The sequence below is a fragment of the Cebus imitator genome, unplaced genomic scaffold (genome assembly GCF_001604975.1).
Source record: "Cebus imitator isolate Cc_AM_T3 unplaced genomic scaffold, Cebus_imitator-1.0 Scaffold192, whole genome shotgun sequence".
Taxonomy (NCBI): domain Eukaryota; kingdom Metazoa; phylum Chordata; class Mammalia; order Primates; family Cebidae; genus Cebus; species Cebus imitator.
The window spans coordinates 3,525,220-3,537,917 of NW_016107507.1; the positions used below are offsets into that span (position 1 = coordinate 3,525,220).

The following is a 12,698-nucleotide window of genomic DNA, read 5'->3' on the forward strand; positions in this document are numbered from 1 at the left end:
GAGGAGGGGAGGATGGAGAGGGGAGGATGAGGAGGGGAGGATGGAGAGAGGAGGAAGGTGAGGGGAGGATGGAGAGGGGAGGATGAGGAGGGTAGGAAGGTGAAGGGAGGATGAGGAGGGGAGGAGCCATGGCTCTCTGCTGGGCCTCCCTGCTGCATCACAGTCCTCTGAGCTTCTGCAAGGCTGAAGTCCTAGCTGGAGGCCTATAATCCTCGACTTCACCCCAAGTGCCCCCTTCCTCCTTTGATGGTAAGCAAAACAAGGTGAGAAATGAAGCAAATTCTGATTTTACTCCTGAATCTTCAACACCTGCCAAATAGGCTTTTTTTTTTTTTTTTTAATGACTTTCCCTGGCTACTAAAAAATAAATAGAACTCTGTTTGGAAGCTATGGCAGGCGGATCATGAGGTCAGGAGTTTGAAACCAGCCCGACCAACATGGTGAAACTCCTAAAAATAAAACTCTACTAAAAATAAAAAAGTTAGCCAGGCGTGGTGGTGGGCACCTGTAATCCCAGCTACCCAGGAGGCTGAGGTGGGAGAAGCACTTGAACCTGGGAAGTGGAGGGTGCAGTGAGCCAAGAATGCGCCACTACCCTCTAGCCTGGGTGACAGAGGGAGACTCTGTCTCTAAATAAAGAAATAACTCTGAGTGGCTTTCTCCTACAAACACCAGGGAGGCACAGCACCGGATGATCTTCCGGAAGGGAGTACTATTTCAAGAGAGCACTGCCTGCCCCAGGGTTGGGGAGCGGCTGTGGGCAGGGTAGCATCTTACCCAGGACCTCAGGCTGGAGCTCTGCTCCAAGGCCAAACCTACATGGCCCATCTCCTGCAGTCCCTGACGGCAATGTGGCTCCCACACTGGGGGTTCCCTGGCCCACTCCGAGCTGCCCCTGGCTGCTTGCCACAGAGCCGGAAGGCCTGGCACGTCTGAAAGTGCAGGCTGGGCCCAGCACAGGGCTCCTGGAGCCCTAGGAAACTCCAGCGCTCATGGCAGAAACACCACAGTGAGGCACAGGCACCTTGGTATTCAGGGGGTTCAAATGAAAGCAAGATTGGGGACCCGCTGGCTACTGCCAATCAGACGTCCAGTCACCTCAATTCCCAGTTGAGGCTGAAGATCTTCCCCACCCTCTCTTAAATGGTCCCCTCCTTCCCCCTGGACTCCATGGCCCTCCCAGGGTCCACCTTCCCTTTGTTAGGCTCCCTGAACTCTTTCCTTTGAGGTGCTTCTGGTCCTCTCCCTGCCCTTTCCGTAGGCCCCACCTGCCCCTGGCTCCCGACCACTTCTGCCATTTCAAGTCTCCGCCCTCTGCCCCTGGCTCCTGGCCCGTCACCCAGGACACAGGCTCTCAGAGCCTACAGCAGCTCCTCTCCGCAGTGTTCTTACATCCACACCTGCCTGCCCCCCCGCAAGTGTCTCTTTGTAGCAGGTGCAGCTGGGCCGTGGTCTGGCCACATCTCAGCTCCCTTTTGTGCCTGCTGACCGCTGGCTCCCCGAGTGACATTCCTGCTGAACAAACGTGCCCAGGATCTGCTTGCCCTCTATCCCAAAAGATTCTAGGTCATGCCCACCTTGGCCTTATCCACTCTCTGGCCTCCACCAAGGATCCATTCGGCCATGTGATTCCACCCATCCCTGCCTTCCTGCCTCTCCCAGCAGCTCCAGTTCCCTCTCCTCAGGTCTGCACAAACACACAGACACTCACTATGTCCTCCCTTAATGCACGGCAATGACCACGCCACCAGTCTGGGCAGACCCCCTCTTACCCTCTGTGTACGTGGTGCACAGAGAGGGCTGACCAGAGAGAAAGGAGACGTGCGTGGCTCTTCCCACACAGGCCTGTGATTTCCAACAGGCCCTGGCTTACAACGTGCCTTCAGGCACTGCTGAATGGGTGTCAGCCCTTCCATCCCGAAGGACGTCTCAGTAACCCCCCAGCCGCAGCAGGACAGAGTAAGTATTTGCTGGATGAAGGAAAGGAGCAAGGAGAAAGAGGAAGATGGGATGGGGGAGGCAGAGACAAAGGAGAGACAGAAGAGAGTGGCAGAGACAGAGAGACCGGGGTGGGGAGTGAGACAGGGAGAGAGGAAGTGAAAGGGGTGAGGCGGAGAGAGAGGAGGACAGAGGAAGAAAGAGGGAAGAGACCGAGGAAGAAAGATGAGAGGCAGACAGTGAGAAGACGTGGCTCAGTGATGCCCTGAGACATACCCCCAAGGGCAGCAGGAGGCGGCATGGCCCCCAGCGAAGTCAGAAGCCAGAAAGACAGCAGGGTGGTTTCTGGCCCAGCCTGGAGGACTGAGTGGGAGACTCTCTACTCAAAGCCACGGGGAGGCTGGGCCTGGTGGCTCACATCTGAAATCCCGGCACTTTGGGAGGCTGAGGCGGGTGGATCATTTGAGGTCGGGAATGTGAGACCAGGATGGCCAACATGGCGAAACCCTGTCTCGACTAAAAATACAAAAATTAGCCCGGCCAATTAGGTGGCAGGTGCCTGTGGTCTCAGCTACTCCCGAGGCTGGGGCAGGAGCATCGCTTGAACCTGGGAGGCAGAGATTGCAGTGAGCTAAGATCACACCACTGCACTCCAGCCTGGGTGACAGAGCTAGACTCTCCTCTCTCACTCTCTTAAAAAAAAAAACAAAGCCTTCATCATTGCCCTGTCGCCCTGCTTAGCAGCTCCAAGTGGGCGCTGCTTGGCCAGGACTTCAGCCCCGGCACCAGGCTTCCCTCCCAACAGGGAAGAGGTGCCGCAGCCTGGGCGGGGGGTGCTTCCTGCCCTCGGGACCTACTTCTCCCGCAGACTCTGCAGCTCCTTCTTTATGTCAGCGTCCTCCAGCTCTGAGTCGTTGTCACTGCTGATGTAGGATGACTGCGAGTGGAAGGAGGTCACACTGATGGTGGGGACCTTCACGCCCACCCTGCTGGGCATCTCGGGGCCGATCGAGCCAGCCCGAGAAGGCCTCTGCAGGAAGGCGGTGGCCTTCTTCACGAAGTCGCCAGCCATGCTGCCGCTCACGGGCAGGGATGCCTGCTTCTGCACCGGGGGCCTTGCCCGAGGGCACTCATCCCCAGAGTCGCTGGACACAGGCTCGCCCACGCCGACTTCGATGGAGGAGGCTGTCTGTGCCCTCCGCACCGCCAGCTTCACATCGGGGCTGGAGGGGGCCTCGTCGAGGTAGACGTCAGGTGGGGCGGAGTACCTCAGGCTGTGGGGGGAGGCCAGGGTCCACTCATCCTGCGTGCTGACCACCGAGAAACGGCCCACAGTCTTGGCTGGTGAGCTGCCATCCTGCTGCTCTGAATGTTTCTGAGGGGACCCCGAAGCTCGAGCGCCGAGTGCCTGGGGGTGGCTGGCCTGGCCACCCGGTGTGGAAATGCTCATGGCACTCTGGGGGGGCTCTGCTGAACTTTCTCCAGTGACTCCACCATCCCTGGCTGTGGGCTCCACGCGTGCAGGTCTCACAAAAGCAGGTACATCCTTGGGAAACAAGCAGAGATGAAGAGGTTTCAAGTGAACGTCAGCACAGAGTAAACCCTGCCAACCAGCCAGGGGGTCGTCAAGTCGCCCTTACCTGGGGGGCACTGGGCACCACACGGGAGTCTGAGACCAACTGCCCTCCATCTCTGTCGTAGCCCAGCATGCTCCTGGGAGACGACTCTGCTGTGGGAACTGGGGCTGAAGGAGAAGGAAGAGGCAGAGATGGCTCACCGCTGACCCAAAGTAGCCCAACATGATCCCACGGGAACGCCGCCAGCCAGGCAGGACAATGGGAGCGGGCACTGGGAGGAGCCAGCTGTGTATGCTCAGAGCAGTTTTGGAAACTGAAAATACATCATGATGTCTCGGCCCCATGGCACTCCATGACAGATGCCCAACAAACCTGGGCATGGGAAGAGGCATCAGTCCTGGGCACCCTGGTGCAGCCAGGCCCTCTGTGCACCTGTGCACTTGAATATTTGCTGTCTCACCCCACTGTCTGATATGAGAGGGTCTCACCACGCAGATCAGTGGGGCCAGATTCCAGCCCCGCTCCCACAGTGTCTCGAAAACTTTCGCCCACTGCACCTGCAGCTCTCTGTCTACGGAGCTATTTCTCATCCACTTTCCCATGGTGGCCATGAAGAGCCAGCCAGAGAAGTCAAGCAAGTTGATGTGGGGGCCTCGCCTGAGCCGAGACCCTCACGTGGCAAAGGAAACTCGTGAGCAGGCTGGGGCATGAGCCTGACCTATATGCCACGGGGATGGTGGCAGGGGTGGACGGAGGCTCTAGGGAGGCTGGGGCTGCCCACACACGTACACATCTCCTTTGCACACCCCATGTGGAAACTCACAAGGGAACAATACCGAATCAGATTCTCAAGGTGATGCAGTCCAGTCCCAGTCACGTGACCTCAACCTGTGGCAACATTTGACTCCCCTCCTCACATCCCATGCCCATCTCCAGGGAGAGGAGGCTCACTGTCAAATGCACTCTACTTCTAAATGGCTCCGACTGCCAGGAAAGGTCATTTTTGCCAAACTAGAATTTGTCCCCTTGGAGCTTTCCCCGTGAGTTCTGCACTCTGGAAAGAGTAACTGTAACATTTGCAAGTTACTAAAGCTCAGTTTGTTCATCTGCCAAAGGCGTCCATGGGACACATCTCACGGCACGAGGTCAGAATCCACGGGGCGCCACAGGCAGCCCAGCACGGCCGGGGCCGGCGCTCTAACACGGCCTCTCGCTTCCACCCGTTTACAAAGACACTCTACTGCTCCATCCCTCATCTTCCTCGGGCTAAACATCACCATTTCTTCGCATGCACAGCTTTCGACCCCAGTGCCAGATGCCCCAACCCCTCTTAAAGTCTGGTGTCTAGAAATAAACGTGGCCTGGGACTTCGGGTTCCCGTCTGTGGCTGATGTGCACTGAGGTTTCTGTTAGGAGGCTCAGGGGAATTCTGATTCATATTGTGCCCATCCCCTAAGAAACCCTGAACTGAGAAGGAACCTCAGACCTCACAAGATCAATTTAGCTCTCTTAGACGGGAGAGTGAGACATACAGATAATGAAATGAGAAGCAAAGCAAAGGTGTTTCCACAGAGATGCGGTGGCAGCCAGGAGCCACAAGAGAAAGCCCCAAGCCAGGTCTTCAGGTTGCCCTGGCCTCTGGCACTCCCAGCAGTCACAGCGTCCCCCCACCACACTGCCCTGCTTTAGCTGAAGCCAGCCTGCGTTTCTGTGGGCATCTCGTCACCTTGCTGAAGAAGAGCAGGCGCTAGGATGGGCCCACCAGAATGTGTGCAGACCCACAGCTAACGGAGAGTCTGGGAGCCGTGACGTAGTCCCTGCAACATCCCAGCATCCACCACTGGGGCCTTATCTATTTCCAGAGAGGACTTCCTCTCCCTGGAGTGGGAGCATGTGGTTCCTTCTAGAACTCAGTAGGCTTAATTAAGTCAGGGGTGTCCAATCTTTTGGCTTCCCTGGGCCACACTGGAAGACGAAGAATTGTTTTGGACCACACATAAAATACACTAACGATAACTGATGAGCTTCAAAAGAAATCAAAAAAAGAAAAAGAAAAAGAAAAATCTCCTAAGAAGCTTACCAATTTGTGTTGGGCCCATTCAAAGCCGTCCTGGGCCACATGCAGCTCATGGGCCACACATTGGACAAGCTTGAATTAAGTCATGATGGGCTCCTGCCGTGTCTGGGCTCTACCCTAGATGCTAAAGGACCCTTGTGGATAAAAGAATCTTTAAGAAATGCTTTTATCACTTAAAAGATAAAAGATGAGGGTACAGATGCAGAAAGTTCTGGGGCAAGAAAGCCGGGAAGCCTTGCGAATGGAGGGTCGAGAAGCAAGCTGTTACCTGTCACTGATGAAGACCTGCCCTGCTCCATCATGGCCCCTTGAGTAGGGATCAGTTCTGACTTCTCCACCTGGAGAAACAAACACAAAAAGAGAACAGCCATGAGACTCACATGTCAACATCTCAGCAGTTTTATCTGCAAATCCACTGCCCTCGTCTCAGGCTGCCCCTGGGCTGCCCCAGCCTCTCTGTGTGCACAGATGGGGCTGTGTCACCTGACGCTGCACAAGCACGACCCCAAACAGGGGCCACTTGTTGCAAAACGTGCATGGGTGAGTCAGACACACGTGGGTGGGTCACCAAGAGAGGGATGGGCCCTAAGTGCGGTCGGCTCTGCATAGCTGGGATGCCTGCCACCCCCGAGTCCGGGCCTGGGTCCCGGCCCCTGACCCAGGGCAGTGTTTCTGGGACAAGGCAGCTACTCACCAAGGGCTGGGGTGGCTGGGCACGCCCTGTGACTGCCTCGTTAGGCGCTGAGGGCAGGGCCAGGTCCCCCCCGCAGACCTCCGAGCGGGACTGGTCCCCTCTCAGGGGCTCCAGGGTGAAGTCTCTGTCGCCCACCTCCACAGGGGTCCCAGCTGAGGCTGAGGACGTGGGCACGTGCTCCTGGTAGAGCAGAGTCCGCAGCTTCTCATCCAGGCTCTTGATGGTGCTGTCCACAAAGCCCACCCTGGGGGGCGGCCCTTCCCCATCTGACTCCAGGGCCGAGGGCGGCTGTGGGGGAATGGTGGGCCCTAGGGGTGGGCTTGGGAGCTGGGTGGTGGCCAGACTGATGGCCCCCACTGCGGCAGGAAGCAGGGGAGCGGGTTGACCCAAGGAGGGCTGTGGGGTCCCACTGTGGGGGCTGGGCTCAGGTGCAGGAGCTGGCGGGGGCTCCCCTGGGGCACTGGCCTCCCTGGTTGAGGCAGCCTCTGGAGCTGGAGCACAAGGTCCTAGGCTCACCACGAGGGGCTGCACAGCAAGTGGGGCCTCGTGAGTCTCCACTAGCGGCTGGGAGGTCTCGAGCTCACTGGTGGGCCCTTGAGGGGTCCCTGCACCCCCTGCCTGGATGGCAGTTCCTGACGTTGGCTCTGGCATGGTGCTGGTGGCTGGAGCTGCTCCATCTTGGGGTAGAGCAGTCACAGGAGGGGAGAAGGGGGCCAAAGGGGCTGGGCCCCCCGCAGGAGGGTTGCTGGGGCCCGTCTGGCTCAGAAGCTGCTGACTGGCTAGAAAGCCAGGTTGTTCCTTCGAGGACAGCTGGTCTTTATAGGGTGCTGGATCTAGAAGAAATGGGGAAAATGCCTTTGCACCAGGCTACACTGGTCCTATCGACCTGTCTCTTCCCTGATAGAAAGATGCCTTACACGGCCTGGCCATGGGCCCAGTGTGCTGGTTTTCTCTCTTTCCTGACACACCACGGTCCTGCCTGCCTGCAGCTCAGCCCAGCCCTGGCTGCTGCTTCCTGGAATGCCTCCCACAGGTCTCTGAGCCACGAGCTTCACAACTCTAGGTTCCCCGTGTCCCCTGCAGCTGAAACATCACCATCCTTCCTTCTGTGTCTTCTGTAGCAGGTACCATCAGCTGTGGCTGTTACCTGTCTGTCATCTGTCTGTCCACACCCTCACCCTTACAGACGGCTCCAGAAAGATACTGCTGTTGTCTGTCTTGCACTGGACAAAAGTTTTCCAATGAAATTTAAAAATTAAAGAGTTTAAGTAGTGAGCTGTACACATTTCCATGCCCAGGAGTGAGCAGGAGCCTGGAACCTTCAGAACCCCCGTCTTTGGAGGGTCAGAAGCACAGCCAGGGCTGGCCAGTGACCCTGCGGGAGGAATCCAGAACCCCAGCGCGTGACCAAGTCTCACATGCCTTGTGCAGGAGCTCATGGAGCCTCCGCCGGGCTCACAGGGACCGTGGGCATCTGAGAGGTGACAGGACAGTGTTCCTCAAACTTACTTGGCCTTGCAGCCCAGTTTTTTTTACTTGAAAATGCAACCCAGCCCCCAAACCCCCACCACCAGCCTTTTCTTTTTGGAGTTTGGGTCTGGCTCTGTCACCCACGCTGGAGTGCAGTGGTACAGTCTCCGCTCACTGCGACCTCTGCCTCCCAGGCTCAAGCCATCCTCCCACCACAGCCTCCCTAGTAGCTGGGACCACAGCTGGGTAATTTTTATATTTGTTGTATGAGATTGGGTTTCACCATGTTGCCCAAGCTGGTCTCGAACTCCAAGGCTCAAGCAATCCGCTTGAGTGTTGGGATTACAGGCGTGAGCCACCACGCCCAGCCCCCTTTGTCTTTTTTAAAAACACAAAGAAAATGCACACAAAAAACTGTTTAAAAAGTAAAAGGAGAGAATGGGGAGATTACTAGGACCCTCATGCCCTCCCCTCTGACCCCAGACTCCCTTGGCCCCCATCCTCTGTCCGACCCGACAAAGGTAAACTAATTTGACAAGCATTTCCTCCACTGCTCTTCTTTACGACCTTACCGTTTGTCTCTCTGAACACCGTGGTTCAGTTTTGCACGTTCTCTCAATGGAATGGTACTCTATTCTGTGGTTCCTGGCCTCTCTCACCCGTGTTTGTGACATAGGTCCTTGTTGTTGTGTTTACACAACTGCACCACGATGCACACATCCATTCTGCTGGTGCTTGCTGGGCTGTGGACAAGTGGGACCACAGCTAACACTGAGCCACAGTGTATGTAGGCCCCGTCCCACCAGGCACATGCCAGTGGGGAGCTGCTGGTCACTGATCCCCTTTATCCTTACGTAGGGGTGCTGAGCTCCTTCCCCAAGCGGGAGCCAATGCCCCCACCATCAGCAGCCTCTGAGCACCCCAGGGCAGTGTGATGGCGTCTCACTGTGGTTTGTTATTGTTTTTAATGGTGGAGAAAACACTTAAGATGAGATCTGCTGTCTTAACACATTTTTAAAAGCACGGTTCTCTATTGTTTACTACAGGCACCATGATGTGGGGCAAAGCTCTAGAGCTTACTCAGCTTATACAACTGAAACTTTATGCCCACTCAACGGTAACTCCGTTCCCTCTCCCTCCAGCCGCTGGCAACCTCCATTCTGCGCTCTGCTTCTACGACTTTGACTGTTTTAGATACCAAGTTATCAGAGGAATGAATCGTCGTCTTTCTGTGCCTGGCTTATTTCTTATAGTATAATGTCCTGCAGGTTCATCCATGTCGTCGCAAATGTAGAGTTCCCTTGTTTCTGTGGTTAAATAGTACCCCATTGTGCATATATATCACTTATCCATTCATCTGTCAACAGACACTTAGGTTGTTTCCGTATCTTGGCTATTGTGAGCAATGCCACAAAGAACACAGAAGAGCAGATGCTTCTTCCAAACCTTCTTTTCAATTCTTTTGAATATATACCCAGCAGTGGGATTGCCGGATCATATGGTCATTCTTTTATAATGTTTTGAGGAACCTCGACATTGTTCTCCATAATGGCTGTACTAATTTACATTCGCACCAGCTGCACAAGGGTCCCCTCTCCCCACACCCTGGCCAATGCTTGCTCTTTTGTTTTTGAGAATAGCCATCTCAACAGGTGTGGTTTTGATTTGCATTTCCCTGATAAAACCTAATTCAATCGAGTACCTTCTCCTGTGTTCACTGGCCATCTGGGTATCTTCTTTTAGGACACACCTGTTCAAGTCTCTTGCCTGCTTTTCTTTTCTTTTTTTTTTTGAGACGGAGTTTCGCTCTTGTTACCCAGGCTGGAGTGCAATGGTGCGATCTCGGCTCACCACAACCTCCGCCTCCTGGGTTCAGGCAATTCTCCTGCCTCAGCCTCCTGAGTAGCTGGGATTACAGGCACGCGCTACCATGCCCAGCTGATTTTTTTTTGTAGTTTTAGTAGAGACGGGGTTTCACCGTGTTGACCAGGATGGTCTCGATCTCTTGACCTCATGATCCACCCGCCTCGGCCTCCCAAAGTGCTGGGATTACAGGCGTGAGCCACCGCGCTTGCCTGCTTTTCTACAGAGTTGTCATTCTTTTCTTTTTAATTTGTGGTTCTTCATGGATGCTGGGGAGAGAATTATTTCAGGGTTATCTGTACTGCAGACATCTCTCGCTGTGTGGCTTGCCTATGTGCTCAATTAGCGGTGTCTTTTGATGAACAATAGTTCTTGATTTTAATACAGTCAAATTTAACCAATCTTTAGCCAGGATTCCTATTTGCATATTTTGTTGAACTTTAACATGTCTGTTCTACATGGGGGCCATAATCCTGCCTCTGATTACTTCTAGGTGCTTTATTGTTTTCCCTTTTACATTGAGATTCCCAAGCCACTTGTTACTGAGTTTTGTGTATGATATGAGGTTACAATCAAAGATCACTTCCCCGTATGGACAGCCTACTGTCCCAACTCCTTTTGTTGAGAAGACCATCCTGTCTCCACTGTTCGGCAATCAGACCTTTCTTGCCAACCACGTGTCCAAAGATGTGGGCCTGCTTCTGAGCTGTCTTGACCACATTGTTCAACTTCTCTATCCTTGTTCTAGGACCAGACTGTCTCTGTGACTCCAGGTTTATATGAGTCACAACATCCAGGAGAATGATACCCTTTCCCTACAGCCTGCCTTGGTTTTTACTGGTCTTTGCATTTCTATAAAGAGTATATAATCAGCTTGTTGATAATCATTTAAGAAATTGTTAGAAACTATGGATCTATCTGGGAAGAAGTGTTTATAATATTGAATCTTCCAGTCCATGAATATGATATGTATCTTCCTACTCATTTCTTTTAAAAATTTCTCTCAATGTTTTATAGTTTTTGATATACAGATCTTACATATTTTTTGTTAGATTCACACACTGATGTTTGGAATGTTTGTGTTAAAATAAATTGATTTTTTCAATATTCCTTATTTTCTGATTGTTGCTGGTATACAGAAAGATAACTACAGTCTGTATGTACTTACTTCACTAACGTACTAATTCTAATTCGCCCGTAAATTTAAATTTCTATGTATATAATCATGTTATCAGCAAATAGTGATAGTAATATTTCTTCCTTTCCGATCTTTATCACTTTTCAAAACAGTAACTGTTTCAATACTATTCGACATTGAGGCAAAACCACAAAATTATAGTGCTACCAAAAGGCCACAATAATTTCTACTTCAAAATGGAAAAAGGTTTAGCAAATGCATTCCTTGGAAATAACTGCAATTTAGCCCAATAATTTTATAGGTAGAGCTTCTGAGTCAAAGAAGAGTTATCTTGCTTTGTCTAAATTTTTAACAAGAAATAGTAATCTTAAAAGAAATACTACTTTTTATGTAGCAGTATATGAAATTATATTGATTAGAACAATTATTCAGCTTTGAGCCAAGTGGAATGCATGATGTATTTATTTCCATTTACAAAATGGCTAATATTGGTGTAGATAATAGAAAAACACCAACCTCAAGTTGGTATCAACTCAAATAAGCAAGTATTTTCTTTGGAAGACCTTGTTTAGAAATAAATAGCATTTTCTTCAAATGAAAAATAAAGTGATTGTGACACCACCATGACACTTCCTTACATATATTTACAAAAAGTGGTCAGGGCACTGGCTCTTAAATTGGGCTGCAGGTTGGGTCCTACCCCTGGAAATCCAGATTTAGCTGCAAGAGGCCAGGCCCAGGCTTCTTCAATCCTACTGCTTCCCCTTCTTTTTCTTTTTCCCTTTTTACCTCTCCCCCTTCCCTTCCTTCCCTGCCCACCCACCCTTACCTCCCTCGCCACAATATCTAGGACACAGGATACTGAATAGCAGTGGTGAGAATGGGCATCATTATCTTGTTTCCCATCTCAAAGAGAAAGATTTTTACAACCTTACGTCTCAGTTTGTTGTTTTTTTGTTTTTTGTTTTCACTTTTTACATTTAATTACTGATCTACTTGGGTTAAAACATTTCACTATTAAGAGTATTTGTCGTTGTTGTTGTTGTTTTGGTAAAAATAGAATTTCCCATCTACTGGGACATGGTGAATACATTATTTAGTCAAATTAAGTTAAACCAACCTTGCATTTTGAAATCACTGAAACTTAATAACTTGTCATACATATCCTTTTCATGTATCACTAGATTTAATTTGCTACTATTTTGTTTAGTATTTTTGCAAGTGTTGATGGGAGAGGGAGAGACTGACCTGTTCTCTTCCTATTTTATAAGTTCTCAGTCAGATTTTGGTGTCAAAGTTATGCTAATTTGATAAAACAAGTTTCCTTGTTCTCTGGATGAGTTGGGTTCTATCAGAATTATTTCTTATTAAGTTTCTGTGGTAAAGCCATCAAGCGGAAAGTTTTCCTTATAGGAAGATTTTCTTCCCCTTATACATGCCTCTGTGTGTTGACACTCACTCAGAGGGAGGCCAAGGGGTCCAAACGTATGTGCCTGGTTTCTTTCTCACTGCCTTTTCTTCAACTATGTTTCTCTTTCCCTAACATTTGAGTGAACCCACCTTTCCCACGACTGTGGACATTTCTCAGTTTTTAACTATGCAGCCTCCATTTGCTCCCTTGTTGGGTAGTGGCACTCCAAATTTCCTCTTGAGAACAACTGTCCCGTACTTAACTCCAGGGCTGTGCCTGTGATTTGGGCACAATGTGCATTCCAACCACTAGCCATGACTGCTTTAGAGAGAGATATGTGTCCTTGTTCTGCATAATGGGAGTCAGGGCCAGATGTATGAAACCTTTTGAAAAGGGTCTCTATTTTCTGCATGCACTTGAACCTAAAAGACTATACACACTGAGCTGGTCCAGCAATCTTGCCACCATGAAGGGTACGCATGAGGCAGCTTCTAATGACTGATTCAACTTTTTTTTTTTTTTTTTTTTTT

At 51.3% G+C, this 12,698-nt stretch overlaps 1 protein-coding gene across 13 annotated transcripts in view; it reads right to left on the reverse strand.

Annotated features, from left to right (window-relative positions):
* The window catches only part of WNK2 (WNK lysine deficient protein kinase 2), a 139,257-nt gene that overhangs the window by 22,332 nt on the left and 104,227 nt on the right, over positions 1–12,698 (reverse strand). For 12 of the 13 annotated variants that reach the window (XM_017546895.2, XM_037745142.1, XM_017546902.2 and 9 more), the window contains 4 exons: positions 6,287–7,119; positions 5,861–5,930; positions 3,579–3,667; positions 2,796–3,484 (listed from right to left, as the gene is read on the reverse strand). In XM_017546895.2, the coding sequence (XP_017402384.1) occupies positions 2,796–3,484; positions 3,579–3,667; positions 5,861–5,930; positions 6,287–7,119 (1,681 nt within the window). The remainder of the gene's footprint in view (positions 1–2,795; positions 3,485–3,578; positions 3,668–5,860; positions 5,931–6,286; positions 7,120–12,698) is intronic. The other variant, XM_017546891.2, reaches the window with a different exon arrangement.